The following is a 19,418-nucleotide window of genomic DNA, read 5'->3' as shown; positions in this document are numbered from 1 at the left end:
TAATATATTAATATATTACATGATAGAGTGCATAAAGGGTATGTAAGAACAATGAAAACATTCTCTTTTCCGCATATGTGTTTTGGTAGGTGGGTAATATAGATTTTGCTTTGCGTGTGTGAGAATGTTATGTGTGTTGAACGTCGACAGTTCGATTCATGACGATGTCGAACGGAGGTGCAATTCTCTTAAATTATTTCCATTTATGACTTTGTATTACATCGAGCCTCTTTTTCAAAACAAATCCACTCACCACGTAAGTACATTAAAACCTAATCTTTCCATTTATTACAGTTAGAACATTATTCTTTGTCAATTTATTAAGAAATCTTCGAGAGTTTGGATTGTGAAGGTTAGATTATTTACCGCTTCATATTATTCACACTCTCTATTTACATCATAAAACTTTAATGATTCACATTTACGTGTAAATGATGTTTCGTTTTATTTATAAAAAGTGTATTAATATTATTGTTGTCGTTTAATTTATTCACCTTTAATAACATATACAGCACAAATCTGTGGATGTCATAAATCACTCGATAACATCGTTAAATATTAAATACTTATTATTAAATATTTTGCGAATAATTATTGTTTATGCGCGATTTTATGGTAAATGATTGTTTAAAATTGCGAATTTATATTTCTTTATTTAATGATTCATCCATTTAATGGTATTTGTTTTTTTTCTCTTATTTTTCTTATTTTTTTTTTTTTACATCTTTTAAGAATGGTTGAGGATAGGCATTGTACGGGCTGCCGAATTGAGTGTGAAGGTCATATAGGAACTGTAAAATATTTTGGAACAGTTGGTACTACAAATGGACAATGGTTAGGAATTGATTGGGATGATTCGAGCAGAGGGAAACACAATGGTACATATGAAGGAATTAAATATTATGAAACATGGTAAATTTTATATATAAACAATTATTTGATCGATTTATTACTAAATTCAGCGTTATAAAATTTTTTATCTCTATTTGTCTCATTTTATTATGTTTTTCAATTACAAAATATTATTTAGGCATCCCACTTCAGGATCATTTATTCGTCCTATTAAAGCAAATTTTGGAATATCGTGCTCAGAGGCCATAAAAATTCGATATGGTTTTGTAGATGATGAATTAGCTGGCATTGACAGGAATTCAATAGCTAGTGTACAAAAGACTCTGAAAGCTCCATTTGTGGAAATGGTTGGTTTTTCTAAAGTTAACAAAAAACAAAGTCAATTTGATCAATTGAAAATAGTTTGTTTATATAATGAGTGCATAAGTAATGCAGGTATCCCTAATGAATTAGCTACATTATGTCCGCAAATTGAGGATATTGATTTATCGCATAATTTAATAAGCTCTTGGAAAGTCATAACTGAAATTTGTATTCAATTGCGGGCTCTAAAGCAATTGAATGTCAGGTAAATTCGCAATTATACGCTTACAATCGAAACAAATGTATTTTTAAATTTTAATTGTAAAATGTTAGGGACCCGTGCATTGTATACAATCTTGGAAGCTATTGCTTTATGTTTGAATAAATTGTGCTCCAATTACAACAAATTGATCAAATTTCAGTGACAACAATTTGCCCGCCGAAATGAACATGGAGTTATATGGGGATGCCTTTTTGAATTTGAGGCAACTAATGCTTGTAAAAATGAATTATAATTGGCTTGCGGTTACAAAATGCCTAATGGCTTTTCCTTCGATACAAGAGCTACTGGTGTCTTACAATGTTATCGAAACTCTAAGCGATATAGAGGATAATTCAAATATTATGAAATTAACGGAATTATCTTTAGAAAAGAATCTTATATCCAACTGGGATGAAATCCTAAAGTTAGGAAAACTTCCTTGGTTAGTAAATAGTATTTATCGTTAAAATATTTACAATACAAAAGTCTCTTTGAAATTTTTAATATTATTTCAACCATAATTTTCTTAGTTTAAATTTAATATTTTATGTAAAATATATTTGTCTCTCTTGTACATAAGATATTTATTATACACATTATGATCTTAAAAGTGAAATTATTTTATAGTTCTAAGTATATGCTAATGAGACTTTTAAAAATTAATCGTTTTCTTTTCTTCATTAATAGCTTGAGGAGTCTAAATTTAAATTCAAATAAAATTAAAGTTATAAGATTTCCTTCAAAAGAGGCCACCGATAAAGTCGATCTGTTCCCCAGTTTAATCCAGTTTCACATATCAGATAACTGTATAGAAGATGTGAGTTTAAAAGATACATGATTAACAAATCATAAAAATTAAATAAGATTTTGATATAGGAAATTCCTTTCTAGTGGCGATCAGTAAGTGAACTAGAGAAATTAAAAAGTCTTCGAGAACTAAAGTTTCGAAAAAATCCACTTTTAAAGGGCCAAAATATGCAAACAGGAATGCAGTTAATAGTGGCTAGAATTGCAAATTTAAATCATTTAAATGGAACTGAAATTATTCCGTCGGATAGACGAGGAGCTGAATACGATTATCTAAAATTATTTTCTTCTGGATGGAAAAGTTCAGAAAAAGACGCGAAACAAAGACATGAATTTATTATAAACCATCCAAGATTTCCTGCATTAGTAGAGAGTAAGTTAAGTTGTCTATAAATTGCGTAAAAGAAAAGTCACATTTAATTATTTAATAAATAACTTCTATATTATACTTGTTATTTCGAGAAATTTTATTACTTATTTATTTCTACATCGATATTAAATTATTTTTACTGGCGCGTATATAATGTCAATAAACAAAATCAATTTTATTTGAAGTTTAAATAATTTTTTTATCGATGATATTATTACTACTTTTCGATGAAACTATTATTATTACCATTTTTAGAATATGGAGTCTTAGATACTTCGGAATTAAAAATCAATAAACTGCTGTCATCAAATGTCATAACTGTAAAGTTTATTTGTCCAGACAACCCAAATTTTAAAGAAGTAGACAAAAAGTTAATGAGAAATATGGATGTTCAAAAATTAATAGGAATTGTACAAAGACTGTTTAGAATTAATGGAAAAATTCCGTTGCTCTCTTTCATCCGGCCTAATGTAAGCAAACGTGTAATATTCGAATTTATTCAATATTTTCTTGGTCAACGATTGTTAATTAAATTTTATATTCTTATCTATGCATATTTATTATCTTATTTAATTTTTTCTTTTCTTTTTTCTTTTTTCTTTTTCTCTTTTATTAAATATATACATTTAGTATGTTATATTTTACTATAATTATGTAAAACGAATCATTTTATGCGAATTAGTATTTATTTTATTTACAATTTTAAAAATGTATTTTTAAAAATGAGTTTGTATTACACAATTTCAATAAATTAAAAGTATAAGTAAATTTAATGTTCTTTTGCGATTTTTTAAAACAGGTTTCTCAAGACGAAATACCATTGGATAAACCACTACGAGAACTAAGCTATTACCTTATTGAAGAAGGTGATCTAATCCTTGTACGCTGGTGATATTAAATTAATATTGTATTTATAAATATAATTGTATTTTTTACACTGTTAATGTTAATATTTTGCTGCCGTACTTTGTTATTAAACTTTTATCGATGCATTTTTGTTTTTGATTCCTTACCTTATCATAGGTATTACAATCCATTTTTGTAGTTAAATACATTTTTATCACTTCATTTACTTATATTACATTTATTATAAACTGAATTTTATTAATTTTGTTGAGCTTGTTGTTCAATTTTTGCTTGTTCTTTACTTTTTAACTGCTCAAGAGTTAATAATGAAAGTCCAAGTTGATCTTCCCTTGAGAATGGTTGTGCCATTTGACGTAACCATCTTTTACAAATCTGAAATAAAAAAAATATGTAATTACTTTTTAATTATTTTGCATTATGCTCCTATTTGAACAATAATTATTTCTTAATATTATTAATAAGTGTCATTATAAGATTTATTGTCTCTTACTTGAATTGCTTCTTCTGTAGATAAATTACATAGATTGTCTGTAAGATATTCTTGAATCCATTTGGGTAGTTTGCATTTCTTATCAATTCTAGAAAATCTCTATAATGAAAATGATTAAAATATTAGAGCACTATGGGTAATTTAGAAACATATATGAAGTTTAATTAAATGAAATATGCATGTTTCTAAATTTCATATAATTTACAAGAAAAATTTGTATAAATAAAATTGATATAGATAAATGTACGTAGGATAATATTACATATGCAATAGTTTATAATATTTAAATAAATAAATCAATAATCACCTTATCTGCAAACACCATTATACCATAATCGGTTTTTCCTCGAATAGCTCGACCTACGCATTGCGCTGCATGTCTCATTGCATCGAAAGTGAGAAAGTCATTCTCTTTGATCTACAATAAAATAATCTAAATCGAATAAATGCATTTATTTATTATTATAAAATGTTTAATTTAAAGACTTTACATCAACGTATACGCTGTATCTAACGAAATACATTCTTACAAAGAGTTTTATTTTTATTTTTCCTTAAATCGACACTATTTCGATAACATTACGATTATGTCTTCGTTTAATTTTAATTCATTTCATTGAATGAACCTTAAAAACTTACTGTATAAAGAAATTTTTTTTTTTTATATATTAAATTATAATTTTACTTACGTATGGATATAGTTTTTTCAAAAATCAATTTTTGACGAAATTATGAAAGAAATTTTTAAAGTTTGAAAAATGTTCGACTGCTTAATGTAGTAAAATATGAAATTCAATAAATGTGTCCAGGTTATTTGAAAAATCTGTCACTTAAATTATAGTAATTTGAATTATATCTCGCAATTATTCATTAATATGGATACTTTCTTATCATACCTGAAATTGATCCCTGAGATACTCCAGGCGAGCTTTCAAGATGCGTGACTGCGTATATACATATGGTATACCGAACATAAGCACAGCTCTTCCCAGGTGATGATCAAAATCAACTCCCTCCGACACTTTACCTCTAGCTACTGACAGGAGAACGGCGCCTCTTCCATTATCGCAAGCTTTGTTATAATAATACAAGGCTAAACTAGTCTCTGCAGAATCTTGTGTTTCAATGAATATTAATTTGTACCTTTGGATTTGATCTAGAATACCTTGGTCGTACCTAAATTTTAATAAATTAAAAATCTTATTACCTTCGATTAATCTAAGTACTTAAGAAAATGACGTCTGATTTAATTTTTAAATTATGTTAGGTATTGATTTATTATAATAATGGTTACTTATATTAACAATGTTCGATCAAGTTAAATATACACTTTATGCTTTGTATTAATGATCCTTTAAAAAGTAATTTAATCCTTAGATTTGTATTTCAATACTGAATATAGGATTTATTAAAACAACTGGACTAAATAACGAATGATAAAATCACAAACCAGGCAGCTACGACAGATTCCATATATAAATACGAAGTGAAAAAACAAACGATGCCATCGGGAACATTAGCAGCAAACTCGACCAATAATTGTCCATAATTCCTTATAACTGCAACGTCTTCGCGAGTTTCGTACTTCGATGATATAGCAACCTGATCGTTACCTTTTGAAACTATCTAAAAACAAATTGAAACGAGTGGTGAAATGATGTTTTCAAGGTTTAACATTAAAGTTGACATAAACAGTTATGTATATGTATATGTATAAATAATATTTAGTAGACATTTAAATCATGCGTATAAATCATGTAAATTGTAATATTATTATTTATACGTTTTTTTAAATGTAAATAATTACGATTTTAAATTATAGTACGCTAAACTAACGTTTATTCGCAATGAAAATTAATGACGATAAATTAATTAAAATAATTTTTAATAATTTTGCTACATACAGGTAAACTAAAAATATTACTATTATTTGTAATTTTTATAAATATATATATATTAATATTATATATTTATTAATTGATGACAATACTTTTTTTAAATACATAAAAATTACGCATCTCATATCACTTACTAAGTATTAAACTTTAACGATTAAAAAGATAAGAATCTATGTGATAAAGCGTGTAAAAGTGTAATTGTTTAATATTAATATATAAATTAATTTAATTGAATTAATGTATATTTAAATGCGAAAATTCATGTAAATAAATATTAAGATTATTTTCAAAGGTTATTGTATTTCCTTCCATTCAATTAAATTGTAATATTGATTTTCTACTAAATTTACTCGCTTTAAAATAATTCATCTTGCATCAATCAATCAAAGTACTATCGTTCAATGTAGCTAATTATTAAAATGTCTTTAATTATAAAAATAAACATATTAATGGGAATTTTCTTTACCATTGGAAGAAGACAAGGCCTAGCTAAGGTCATTGTAAACGATGACATAATAACTGGATGAAAATTTAAAATTTTTGGATACATGTCCAATGGTGATAAGGTCCCGGACGTAATGACGACAGTTTGAAATCTATCAAAAATTGGCTTCATTGCGATTGATGAATCTAAACATGAGAAATAAAGTATCGGATTGTGAACGGTCGGCGCTTTGTCATCAAACGGCTCTATAATAATAGTGAAGCCCTTGGTGTATGTCGCCACAAGCGTGGCAAGATGCGTAACGAGGATAAGGGGCGAGAAGTCCGTGAGGTCATTTATTTCCATCGTTCGAAGTAACGAAGATAGTCGCTCGGCGCAAAATCGTAAAGGCTTACGCTCGATGCAGATTTTCATTTGTATATCGTGCAAGAAGGTGACTGGTGATTCCTGGACGACGTGCTGGATGCGTAATCGCATTTTCAAATACTCGACGAAGCGCTTGAGAAAGCTTACAAAATGCTCGGCTTTACGTATGTTACCCGGCACCACACCTGAACAATAATGCTTCAATTACAAAAGAGTTTCTCATTAAATAATTCTTACATACATGCTCATCTACCAACATACAACAACTCACCTTTATACATTTATAATATAATTCAATTTTTATTTAAAAAAATATTGATATGAATATTAAGTATAAATAATTTATATGTGGTTCAGTACTGTTATACAAACTATTGAACAATATCAATACATGCAAATACCTTCTAAAACTTCGTTTGGTAAAACAGGATTAGCTAAAACAACATCGGTTTCACGAGCAACTTGTGCATCTTTTAAACCCTCTACTAGTTTATTATATTCTTCTTTGAGTTTGTTAGCATCGTCTTCTCTCATTCTAACATAATTGATATATTAATGTTGCAGCACATATTTTAAATGATTGGCATAAGAGTATCCAGAAAAATGTATAAAACATTGTTCCAATATCGAAGTAAAATAAAGGAAATTTTTTTTTGTTTTAACTTACTCTGCAACTGTCTTTTCAAGAAGAGTTAAATTTGAACAACTTTTTTCCATTATTCGACGATTTAACTTAACGCTTAAAGAATCAATGCATACATTATCTAAAATTACATGTAAGGATTAAATGTAAACATTATTAATACAAAAATTAAATATAATAACTAACCAATATTATGAGCTTCGTCAAAAACGACGACTGAACTTTTAGCCAATTCTTTTGACACGGCTTCAGCTATTTTTGGATCCAATAAATAATGATAACTATACACAACGATTTGTGCATGCATAAGCTGTAATACATAATTCTACAATTTATATGATTATTACAATCATTAATGTAATTATCATTGTCAATCATCAGAGCGAAAGTATATTTTTCTTTAATATCACAAAAGAACTTTTTTATTAAAACAGATATATTTTAATGGTCGTATTTTGCTTACGGTATATCTAGCTAGGAAGTAAGGGCACCAATTTCTAGCTCTTCCATATTCTTTCATATCGTCGATAGAATAAATACCGGGTGGTATGATCAGTTCACGGCCCTCGATATCGAATGTTTCATAAAAGCTACAAATTGGCGTGGAGTCGTCGTAGTTATGCCTTTCGCGAATGTAAGACGCTGTAAGACCGTGACAACGACTATCGACGATCTTGCCCTCTCTCTCTTTACTCACCTGTGTACAAAATTTTTATATAACATCAATGAAAATTTTAATAAACTTTCCATCTCGTGTCATATTATAAAGTATGCGCTGAGATTAAGTTACTCTGTTATTCAACGATACAAACATAAAATGTATTACCTCAGGATGGATGCACATGTTCTTTCTCGAACTGAGTACCAGCCCTATGATTTTTGGTAAAATCTTAGTCTCCTGTTCATAATAGTCTATTAATTTTTTCAATTCTTCAATAACTTTTTCTATTTCTGGCACAGTACGCGAACAATATATTAATTTTGTAACATCCAAGGGATGTTCTAACATATAAGCAACAATGAGAGATAGCAGAGTTATTGTTTTTCCAGTGCCGGAAGGCATTTCCAGAAGACAATGACCCTAGAACAATAAGAAACTGTGAATAACGAGCTTTTAAATAATAATTTTCAAAGGGCTAATGCCGCTCGTCTGCAAAATTAGTACTTTGACGATTAATTATTAATAAGATTTTTCAAGAGTTCATTATTCAGAGAGCAATAATATCAGATAGAAGAATATTTATAATAAACCATGAAGATAACCTTAGCATCGAGTCCTCGTTTGAGATCCAGCATGTACGCATATTGTTCAGGATATATATAATCATAAGGAAAATAGACTAATAAACCATCGACGCTTATCCTATAATATATATTAACGTTTTAATACAATATTTTAACATAAAAAATAAGTACCATGATGTACATTGGTATTTTTAATTTTTAATTAAAAATTTATATGGCTAATGTAATGACGCTATTCTGATTCTAATGCAATAATAAAGATTTAAATTTTCCTCAAATAAGCAACTACTACTGCCTACAACGTATCGATAAAAGGTTTGTAAATTTAAGATCAAAATAATTACAACGACTAATGAAACAATAAGCATTACGTGAATTAACACAAGTCTAATTATCAATTCACAATTAACATTAAAAAGATAATAAATTATTCTATACAAAAGAACAATGAAACATTGATAATAAACAGTCCATTCGTAAAATGTTATTGTTTATAAATAATAATACGCCGATTAACCTATAATAATGAATAACTCGATTAGTTCATCGAAAACGAAATTTAAAAGGAAATATATTTACTTCATATTAAGGCATGAGTATCAACGGGTAATGTTTTTTTTTTTACTTTTCTACTGTTTTAACAAATTCGCGTCAGCCGGCAAATACAGTTAAATGCAGATCCACTCTCGTTTCTAAATATTTCAAACTCTCTCTCTCGCTCTCGTATCGTACACCGATTACATGCCGAATTCTGCATTCTTTAGTCACATGCGCATTGGTCACCAGCGAACGCGCGCTTTACGAGTCCACGTTTCTACCAACACAGGCGCGCGACTTCACGCACGCACGCACGGCCCTCACCTTCCCAATAGCCAATCGACGCGAGACTGTTTGCGTATGCGCGTGCGTATGCGCGTGCGTATGCATCGTCGCCCCCCCCTCCCCCAGCGACTAAACACGTTTCTTCCATAATAATCAAATCGACTTGGAGAATGTCGCAATGCTTCAACGATAATATGGAAAGTTTGCTTTTATTTCAACGATCATGTCGCATTTTGTCCAATTGATGATGTTGCATTTCATTCGACGATCGATACTCTCTCGCCGATAAGACGCCCATCCATCCTACAATTAATTTTACAAAATACCATTCAACTATACTTATTAAGTATAATTAAAGAGGAAAGTCTTTTTTAATGGCATCTCTCGTCTGGCATTATGTTATATTGGCGGAATTTCAGTTTAAAGAGAAATATTAATTCAACCGATTGTTGAATCGTGTGGTGAAGGACATGTACCACCGAAGTAATTTAGAGACACCATTGGAGTTAGTTGTTTTGTTTCTGTCGCGCGCGCACAATTCACGTCCATTAGCCAATGACGGGGAAGCGAGAGTAAGACAGACCGAATGCGGAGGAGTCGAGTCAGTGTCATGACCAAATATTATTATCCCAATACCGGAAGTGAAGAAGTTCGAACGACGCTTTAAAATTCTTCGCTGTTGAACGCGGCGGGACACGTGGTTCGGCTAGATGTTTTGCTTGGATAAATAACTTGTTCAAACCTTCTTACCAAAGATTACGTGAAATAATATGGGAAAACCAGGTAAAATTCAACAATCTTTATACTTGTTTCACGTAATTGTAGTTAAGTTTTGCCGGGCTAAGTACTACTTCTCTTTCAACTAACTCGTGGTGTACTTTATCATAACCTCAATGTATTATTGTATTTATAAATTTATTCGGAAGTTTTTTTAGGTAAAAGAATTGTTTAACGTGATAATTATTCAAATGTTTAATCCTTTCTGTCGTAATGATTTCAAGAAAAGAATTTTTGCGACAGATATATTTCTTAATTTTTATTTGTGCTTTTCATTTGCTCAAATGCTTTTCATATTATCATTTTAAATGCACTTATTATTATAATGAGTAATATCGATTTATTCGTCAGCCTCTGTTATACTTTTATGTTATAATTTGTCAAATCATTATGTTCCCATACATATCTACTGTATGCAATCGTTTGATGATTAAGGCGTAGTCAATGTTAGTTAATATTTACCTATTTGTTATAGAAATTTTACCACGTGTACCTGTATATGTGAGATAAAAATTATAATTTCACCTTAAACGTCATTAATTTGTTTTTTTCATGTTTAGGATTTGCCCCACGTGGTGGTGGTGGTGGAGGTTTTAGAGGAGGTGGTAGAGGTGGATTCGGTGGCGATCGAGGCGGTGGACGCGGAGGTGGTGGAGGTTTTAGGGGAGGTGGTCGAGGTGGATTCGGCGGCGATCGAGGCGGTGGACGAGGAGGTAGAGGCGGGTTTGGCGGCGGTCGCGGAGGAGGCACTCCAAGAGGTCGAGGAGGTGGTCGAGGAGGGGGCAGAGGAAGAGGCGGCGGAGGATTCAAAGGTGGCAAAACTATTATTATCGAACCCCATCGTCACGAAGGAGTGTTTATCGCGAGAGGAAAAGAAGACGCATTGGTTACTTTAAATTTGATTCCCGGATCCGAAGTCTATGGAGAAAAGAGAATCAGCGTTGACGTAAGATTTAATTTGTACTTTTTTTTTTTATTATTAAAATTTAAACAAATCGAGACTGATATTTTTATAATTTTGTTACTTTTCTTTTTACATTTTACAATGAAAAATTTTTGTTTGCATACAGTAGAGCTGGCCTAGATAATTGTATTTATTCCAGTGCGACAGTTATGCTAAATAAATTTTCATAGTATACGATTGCGAAATAACTATTTTGGTATTTGGCTGTAAAATTGTACTATGAACAATTAACTTAAATTTTTCATACCAATTGTAAATCATCCGTTGAATATTATTTGTTTACTTACAAAACGAAAGGACATTAGTCATGATTTTTCTATTTGTATAAAATTTTAAAATATAGTTTATATTTATATTCCTCTAGGGAGAGAATGGAGAAAAAATTGAGTACAGAGTTTGGAATCCGTTCAGATCAAAACTTGCTGCTGCGATACTTGGAGGAGTAGATCAAATTCACATGTCACCGGGAAGTAAAGTTTTATACCTTGGAGCAGCTTCCGGTACTACTGTCTCTCATGTAGCAGATATTGTTGGACCTGTAAGAATAAATTGAAAATTATATTTAACGCGTGCTCTTTATTAAATTTATATGCAGACATTAGAGCCAAGCTGGCAAATTTTACCTACTTGGTGTCGAAGTACTGCAAAATTAACATTTGCGAGTCGATTTTATTTATAGATTTTTTTATAAATCCTATATTCTACATTGACGAGCATACAATAGCATTATTAATTATAAGTTATCCAATTTCTATTTTGCAATTTGATTACTAATCAATTTGTATTTATTTTAGGAAGGTCTAGTGTATGCTGTTGAATTTTCACATAGATCGGGAAGAGATCTGATAAATGTAGCTAAAAAGAGAACAAATATAATTCCAATAATTGAAGATGCTAGACATCCTCATAAATATAGAATGTTAATTGGTATGGTTGACACAGTTTTTGCAGATGTTGCTCAACCAGATCAAGCAAGAATTGTTAGTCTTAATTCACAATATTTCCTGAAAAATGGAGGACATTTTGTTATTTCAATTAAGGTATAATATAATTTTTAATTATATATATATATATATATATATTAAGTAATAGTGAGGCATTTTACATATGAACAAACTTTATGAAAACTTGTGCAAAAAGATGTTTGTAAAAGTGTTTTTAAAATTTCTTTTGAATTTTACATTACAAGGCTTACATTTGAAAAAATCATTTGCTTAAGCATAAAATATATATATATATATATATATATATATATATATTAAAGTCTATGAACATATGTATAGAAAAATACAATTTTATTTCTATTTATTTAATATTCTGCGATAGAAGAAATTTTACTTTTCAAATCTTACAAAGTTTGTAATTATTTTAGGAAGTTTTGTATCGATGAATTAAAAATAAATTTATTAATTAATTTTTAGGCCAGTTGTATAGATTCGACTGCGCAACCAGAAGCAGTTTTCGCCGCAGAAGTTAAAAAGCTCATCGCGGATAAACTGAAACCACAGGAACAGATTACTCTTGAGCCCTATGAAAGAGATCACGCGGTTGTTGTTGGCATATTCAGGCCACCACCAAAAAAAGCTGCGTAACATCTGTGATTATCTTAATTGTAAACTGCGTTATATTTACTTTTTTATAAAAAGAAAACTGTTTCCTTCTTCTTTTTCTCTCCATCCTTTTTTTTTTTTTTTTGGTAATACAAGAGATAAGAATAATCGAGGAAAAGGACTAATAATTAATAAGCTGACAGTCATGATTTACCTTTATATCATTGAGCAAACGGAAGTCAGTGGTGTAACTATGTTATATTTTTTTTTAAATCGATTATAACAAACAAAAAACATTATTAGTGTACTTGTTTCATATTGTACATGTTAAGGCACTAATTACATTTTATATTTTCATGAAGCTTGAGTTCATGAATAAATTAGTGCATACGTATATCTTAATTTTATAACGTAATTTTATAAATACCAGACTTATAAATACGTTTATAAGCTAACGATTTATATGCTAGCAGAATCCAAGTATATTTTTATTTAGATTCAGTGGAATTTTTCCAATAAAATTTCTTATATAAATAAATATATATCATTTGAAATAAAAATATTTTCATCAGTATATAATATTTGACTTTGTGACTTATTTCAATATGCATACTATTTAAAAAAAAAAAACAATTGAATTTTACTTAGCTCGTTTCACTTCAGTTTATTTTGTATTGACAGTTACTCTCTGAGAATTAAAATGTAATCACATTATTTAAATTAAAAAGTAAAATGCATAAAGTATCTAATTTCTAAAATATAATGACAGAAAAATATTAGAATAAATTTATTATCTAATTATAGAGTGTTATAATCATAAGTAATTGAAAATGAGTAAAAATTTAAATGAAGTTGAAAAATGTTAGTTGTATCGAGGTAATTATAAAAAGAATAATAGGACATGTAATATTGACATTTGTTTATTAATTAGGCACAAACGTTGGGCCGTTGAATGCAAAAATAACAAAATCTGAAGAATTAATAAATCCACAAAATGAACGAAAAAAATCTGCAAGAAAAATGTCTCGGTAATAACTTTATAAGCATTTATAATCTAGAAGTTTAGTTAATAATTTAATTTTTTTTTTCTTCAATTAAACGCTACTAAATTCAGCTATCGTTTAGAAAAAAAATTTCTTTATTTTAAATAATATAATATACTTATATTATTATCATTATCATTGAATAAAAGAAAAAAATTATCAAATACACCGCGAAAGAGATAAATAATTATATTATAAAATGAAAATTCGACTTTAATGTTATTTTAAATACAGCTGTTTTTATTAAGTTTGTCGTTGCTTAAAAGAATGAGTCGTTAAATTTGACTCGACTTATAAATAAAATCTCGTTACATTGATATTATGCATTATGACAAATGAATTCGAATTCTTAATATGTCGAATCGGAAGATTGGCGAATAAACTTCGTCTCAGCGGTGGAGCAGACGTCGACGATGTATCAGGGGAAGAAATAATGAACGATCAGGATGATAAGGACAAGGATCAAACCGAAAATGCTGCATTATCAAGCGAGTTATTCGATAAAGACAAACTTCTTATGAAGCAGCCTCTTCCGTCAACTGGGTATTTTTATCAATAAACTATAATGAGAATTTATCCCCCCCCCCCTGCCCTCCAATCCGTGTATCCAATATCAACAAAAAAGATTTCTTGTCCCCGTTTGATATTATACAAAATACGATAAGCCTAAAACATATTCCTTTTTATTATCATTTTTATAATTCATTGTTCCCTAAGTCTTTATGTTACACATGGCATATTTATTGTAAAGATCTGTATTCGTACGCGAATTATTAGAGAATTATTAAGAGAACTAAAGGCTTACACCGCTAATTTCAATCTGATTCTTTAACAAATTCGGTTGAAATTTATCGTTAACCGTAAATTGATTGAACCCCAAATTGATCTATCGCCAACGAATGACCATTTTCAATGTATTTATTTATAATAATGGATTATATTCATATGATATAATAACGATCGATTACCTCGTCGATTTATCTGATAAATACAACTGATGATGCAATAGGTTGATCATCTTAATCGACATTGAATAAAGAAAAATGAAAGATAAGCTTTATTTTTTTTTCTTCGTATTCCAACACGCAAGCAATATCCTGCACGTCCTGCACGTTTCTGCGAGTCGTTTAATTCTAATAGCGAAGCCACTCAATGCAATGTTCTATCTAGTAAAGCACCGCGGCACCATTTCTAAAGTAAAATTGTTCAAATCCATTCTATCTCCCAAATTCTCGTTCAATTGAGCTATAAAAATTCGCGAGAATTTGTTAAACAAAAACAATTTACGAAAGACGAATTGTGACGCGCAGGGATCCGCGGGTAGACGAGATGCTGGAATGCGCACTGGAGAGCCTGGAGGAGGCCGGGAAGGCGCTTGCGAGTCTCGGAGAGAACCTCGAACACGAGTTAAAGGTGCATGAGCAGCGTCGCGAGGAGTCGGGGCGCACCGAGCTCCTAAGTAAAAGTAGCACTAGCCGCGGCCACGGGAGCAATCATCGCGTCGTCGGCCGACGACCGAAGAAACACGATTGACTCGTTACTCATGGTAAGAGGTCCAATTACCGGCAACTCAACCTCTTCAATCGCCCGGTCTCACTTTTTCTCTGTACCGTCGCTGCTCTTATTTGATACGTTATCAATATTTTTATATTCATAAACATCTCGAGTGGTACACTGCAGGTGGCTGCTGAAAACTCAATTACTGAATTCGCAATTAAAACATTCGTGGCGTTTGAATCGTTCTGTTTCAGTAATTTGGAAACTTTTTTTTTTTTAAAAAATTTTTTTTTTTTATTTAAATAATTTTAAATTTGTAATGTTTCTATCAGATAATTGAATATTATCGCACACATGTACACATGTGCGTTCGTACGTGTGCGTGCGTGTGCGCGTGGGCGCGTGCCTATATATATATATATATGTATATATATATATATATATATATATATATATATATGTACATACGGGCACACGAGAAAATTCATCTGTCAGAGAAAAAAATTGAATGTCTTCTCTCTGTATTAAACGAAAAAAATTTGTTAAACATGTATATTACTCGCATGAAAGATAACTATTTGTCAGTAAGTGGACCTCTTAAATACAAAATATCCCGATTCCATTTATTTTATTTGAGCCTAATAAATCAAGTTAAGGATAAAACATTTTTATATTTTTCTCTGAAGTATAGAGCGATATTAGAAAACCTATTGTTTGAATGAAAATTACGTAAAGCTCTTTGAGTAGTTTAAAACACAAGGATATTTATAAAGTTTCATATATTTGGAAATATGTTCTATATAATTTATATATACTTGAATTCTAATAATTCGATATATATATATATATATATATATACTTTTCCTTTCCTTTTGTTTTTGAAGAAAAAAAAAATTATCTTTCACATCGCTATGCTTCAGATAATTACACAATTTTATGTAATAAATGAACTAAAATGATTTATTTTATAATATAAACACTGACTATTTTGGAATAAAGAATTATCAATATTTATTTTTTTGTTTATTATATATAGTTTTTCAAGTATTTCAATACGAACAAATTATAATTTCATACTATATGCAAATGAACGTTTATATTTTAAGAACTTAATGAAAGCAAAATAAAATTATTTTGAAAATTAATTAATAATATCGTTGACCCCGATTTTAATCCATCTACATCTACCAAGATTTTCGTTAAAAAAGTTTGTGACATAAATAAAATTCGAAAAACGAATTTCTTCTCAATTAGCTCACATTAGCAAGATAAATAATATCTATTCAATAAAATACTAAGAATTATATACGAAAAAAAAAATAATAATAAATAAATAAATAAAAAAGAAAAAAAATTATCTTAATCAACTAAGGAGAATCATATTATTGGTCGGATCATACTGGTTGGTATGAATTTCAGAAATTATGAAAAATTTCATTGCATATATATATATATATATATATATATATATATATCGCCAACTAAAAGCCTTTAAGATTCAGATTTAATGGCACTCGTATAGGTAAATTCCTATTAATATATAAATTATGAAAAGTTATCTTTTAAGTCCGTTTTCACGATGTCCGTATACTTATAAATCTTGCTTAATCTAGGCTTAATCTATTAAGTGTCGATCTATGCGGGTCTGATTAAAACTACGATGCATAAATCTCTCTAAATGTATGGTGAAAGCGTTGTAATTTATATAGCGAAAGTAGTAAAATATTTTCATATTTATTTTTATTTAAATTAATCGGACGTATTATTGTTTCATTTAATTAATAATCATTCATAATCCGTATGAAGATCAAGTTTGGTAAATTTTGTTTTGTTTTGTTTGAAGGGCAAATTTTTATTCTCAAAATTTAGATGCAAATCACAAATAATGACTCCCAAAATAATTCAAAGTAATTGTAATTTCATTATCGATTGTTTTAAGATAAAATCTTGTCTAGCCGATGATTATTAAAAAAATCAAAAAACTGCTTTACCTATGCGAAAAAGCAATGGTAAAAGAAAGTTTAAAGTTTATAACCTCGTTTATTCGTTTATTCTAAATGCGGCGAATGTGAAAATTTCGACCAGAACATTTTATTTTTTCTCTACCTGCTTTATAACACACCAACTAAAGCTGTTCCTGATCGAGCTGATGGGCAGAACGCGAAAGTGGACCAGCCAAGTAGAAAGTAAAATCGAGTGGACAAGACAAACCGTCTTTGAGCTTCATAAGGAATTGACAACGCAAGTCGCCACCCTGAGGGACAGTCAAAGGGAGTCAGCCGTGTTGCAAAAGAAACTAATGAACGAGAATTCTAAATTCAATGCTCCGGCAGAAAATATGGTTAGCTATTAATTTCGTATTATCTTATATCTGCGCCAAAATTCTCTCAATTAGCATGAAATATAATTATTATTTTATGGATATCACAGAGATAAGGATGTGATCCATTGGTGAAAATTAATTCTTGCGCTACGACATTTATTGTACAAAACTAATGCTCGCTATTATCGTTACGCGAATGGCCGACGCGATAGTTAAAAAATAATTAATATTTTTGTCATTGCTGGATTATAGTTACCCACTATTCGTTTTTCTTTTTTCTTCCACCCCCCACCCCCCACCCCCCGCTCCACAATTACCCAATTACCCAATTATAGTCCATCGTATTATTCAATTTTTGTATTTTTTGTTTTCTTCATCGTATACGTAGTCGTACGTATTATCGAAGGATTAATTATTTTTAACTTTATTTATTTTATAACTAATTTCATCACCACTTTTTTCACATTTCATACGTCGAATTTTCAATTAATCCATTGTGAGCATTATCTCTCTATTACAAATGAATTTCAATAAATTATGCGACTTTATTGTACAGCGCTGATTAGCTGATACTTGGATGTAAAGTATTATTGCCGAGATGCCACTGCATCGCTTAAATTAAAATGTTGTTATAAAGTTTCAATTAGCCATCATTTAAATCGACTAGGAATCACCGAACCGAGAGAAGAGCAACCTTACGGTCAACAAAGGAGATTGTGGTAAAATGTCAAATAGTCCTTCGCGAGCGCAAAGCAGCCGTTTCGGGACTTGTACAGAAAATGTCGACGATACCTGCCAGACCTCGCAAGATGCCGAGTACGAGCGTCTAGAAGGCTGCCTTGCAGAGGTACGAATAGATAATAATAATAATTATTCGGTTGTATAATTGGATTAGAAAGTGGAGTAGAAAGACGAGGGAGGATTATTTCAGTGTGACGAGTGAGCAAGATTTCGCAAACACTTGGGAATACAATAGAGCCAAGATTAATGCGATATTCTTCCTATTTTATTTGATGCCTGACAATCTTGCCACCTTCATAGCTATTGTTATGTTGATTTCTTTTTTTTTTTTGTTTGTTTGTTTGTTTTTTTTTTTTTTTTTCATTCCGTTTCTCTTTTCTTTTAATATTAAATTCGATCGATTGTCCGCCACAATAACGAAATGAATGTTATTAACACGGCTGAATCCTCTCAGTTGGAGTGCGAAGTCCTGGAGTTGCGAAAGGAAAACCAAAGAATCGTGAAGGATCGCGCCGAATACGAGAACGCGATCCAGCGTGCCTTGCTTAAAGGCGTTTCCTCCCTTAATGTCGAGGCCCTCAAAGTTTTGCGCTGTACTCCCATCCAAAGTTGTGGTCCACCATGTGAGAACACAACATCCATGTAAGATTATTAAATCTCTATTGTGATAAGGTTACGTCCAGTCATTATGCGCAATCAACTTACTCGATAATTATAATTTCTCGAATATGTATAAAATACATGAAATAAGAAAGTAAGAGAGTATGTAAAATTTTTAGCAAAGTATATAAAAGAAATGTGTACGTTATATGGGTAGGTCGGGTTAGGATAACATTTTCTTTTATATTTTCTGAAATTACACTCTACAATTATACAAATATATTATTGGCTTATTTCATAAGTAATAAAATAATTTATATAACCATATTCTTGAGTAATTATTATTAATAGGCATCGGATTAAAAAGAAAAAACAAAAAAAAACAAAAGAAAAAACAAAAAAAACAAAAACAAAAACAAAAACAAAAACAAAAGAACATATGGGAGTGAATAGGAAAAAAATATTTTACGACCTTGGTTGTTATTGTCATTATTGTCCATTGGTTATTCCACAGCGAGCCAGTGGAAAATTCGAAAAATTGCCCGGGAAAGAG

General features: G+C 30.1%; 4 protein-coding genes across 6 annotated transcripts; 3 read left to right on the top strand and 1 right to left on the bottom strand.

Moving 5' to 3' along the window:
- The first annotated feature begins 733 nt into the window (after positions 1-733).
- Glo1 (Glyoxalase 1) lies at positions 734-3,539 on the top strand. Its single transcript, XM_011504758.1, has 7 exons — positions 734-912; positions 1,031-1,420; positions 1,578-1,859; positions 2,105-2,234; positions 2,309-2,597; positions 2,850-3,064; positions 3,394-3,539. The coding sequence occupies exons 1-7, from the start codon at positions 734-736 to the stop codon at positions 3,484-3,486; spliced, it is 1,578 nt and encodes a 525-aa protein (XP_011503060.1). The 3' UTR covers positions 3,487-3,539.
- Positions 3,540-3,607: 68 nt separating this feature from the next.
- Xpd (general transcription and DNA repair factor IIH helicase subunit XPD) lies at positions 3,608-9,245 on the bottom strand. The gene is made up of 13 exons (XM_011504757.1): positions 9,128-9,245; positions 8,567-8,666; positions 8,130-8,384; positions 7,767-8,000; positions 7,490-7,613; positions 7,328-7,424; positions 7,062-7,195; positions 6,316-6,845; positions 5,402-5,577; positions 4,848-5,127; positions 4,259-4,369; positions 3,952-4,050; positions 3,608-3,833 (listed from the first exon to the last, which is right to left on the bottom strand). Exons 1-13 carry the CDS (start codon positions 9,130-9,132, stop codon positions 3,699-3,701), a joined length of 2,280 nt encoding a protein of 759 aa, XP_011503059.1. The 5' UTR covers positions 9,133-9,245; the 3' UTR covers positions 3,608-3,698.
- A 757-nt stretch (positions 9,246-10,002) lies between these two features.
- On the top strand, positions 10,003-12,822 carry Fib (rRNA 2'-O-methyltransferase fibrillarin). Of its 3 annotated transcripts, none has more exons than XM_011504756.1 (6): positions 10,004-10,153; positions 10,708-10,728; positions 10,795-11,093; positions 11,476-11,649; positions 11,906-12,151; positions 12,533-12,822. In XM_011504756.1, the coding sequence occupies exons 1-6, from the start codon at positions 10,141-10,143 to the stop codon at positions 12,701-12,703; spliced, it is 924 nt and encodes a 307-aa protein (XP_011503058.1). In that variant the 5' UTR covers positions 10,004-10,140; the 3' UTR covers positions 12,704-12,822. The 3 variants fall into 3 exon arrangements, with proteins under 3 accessions (XP_011503056.1, XP_011503058.1, XP_011503057.1); XM_011504755.1 differs by having other exon boundaries at positions 10,708-10,758; positions 10,825-11,093; XM_011504754.1 differs by having other exon boundaries at positions 10,003-10,153; positions 10,708-11,093.
- Positions 12,823-13,491: 669 nt separating this feature from the next.
- Positions 13,492-18,911, top strand: LOC105366374 (uncharacterized). The gene is made up of 7 exons (XM_011504796.1): positions 13,492-13,522; positions 13,593-13,689; positions 14,074-14,247; positions 15,015-15,117; positions 17,333-17,542; positions 18,192-18,371; positions 18,720-18,911. The coding sequence occupies exons 1-7, from the start codon at positions 13,492-13,494 to the stop codon at positions 18,909-18,911; spliced, it is 987 nt and encodes a 328-aa protein (XP_011503098.1).
- The last annotated feature ends 507 nt before the right edge of the window (positions 18,912-19,418 follow it).

Source organism: Ceratosolen solmsi, unplaced genomic scaffold, assembly GCF_000503995.2.
Source record: "Ceratosolen solmsi marchali unplaced genomic scaffold, CerSol_1.0 scaffold70, whole genome shotgun sequence".
NCBI lineage: Eukaryota > Metazoa > Arthropoda > Insecta > Hymenoptera > Agaonidae > Ceratosolen > Ceratosolen solmsi.
Note: the sequence above shows the minus strand (reverse complement) of the source record. Positions and strands in the feature narration are given on the sequence as shown.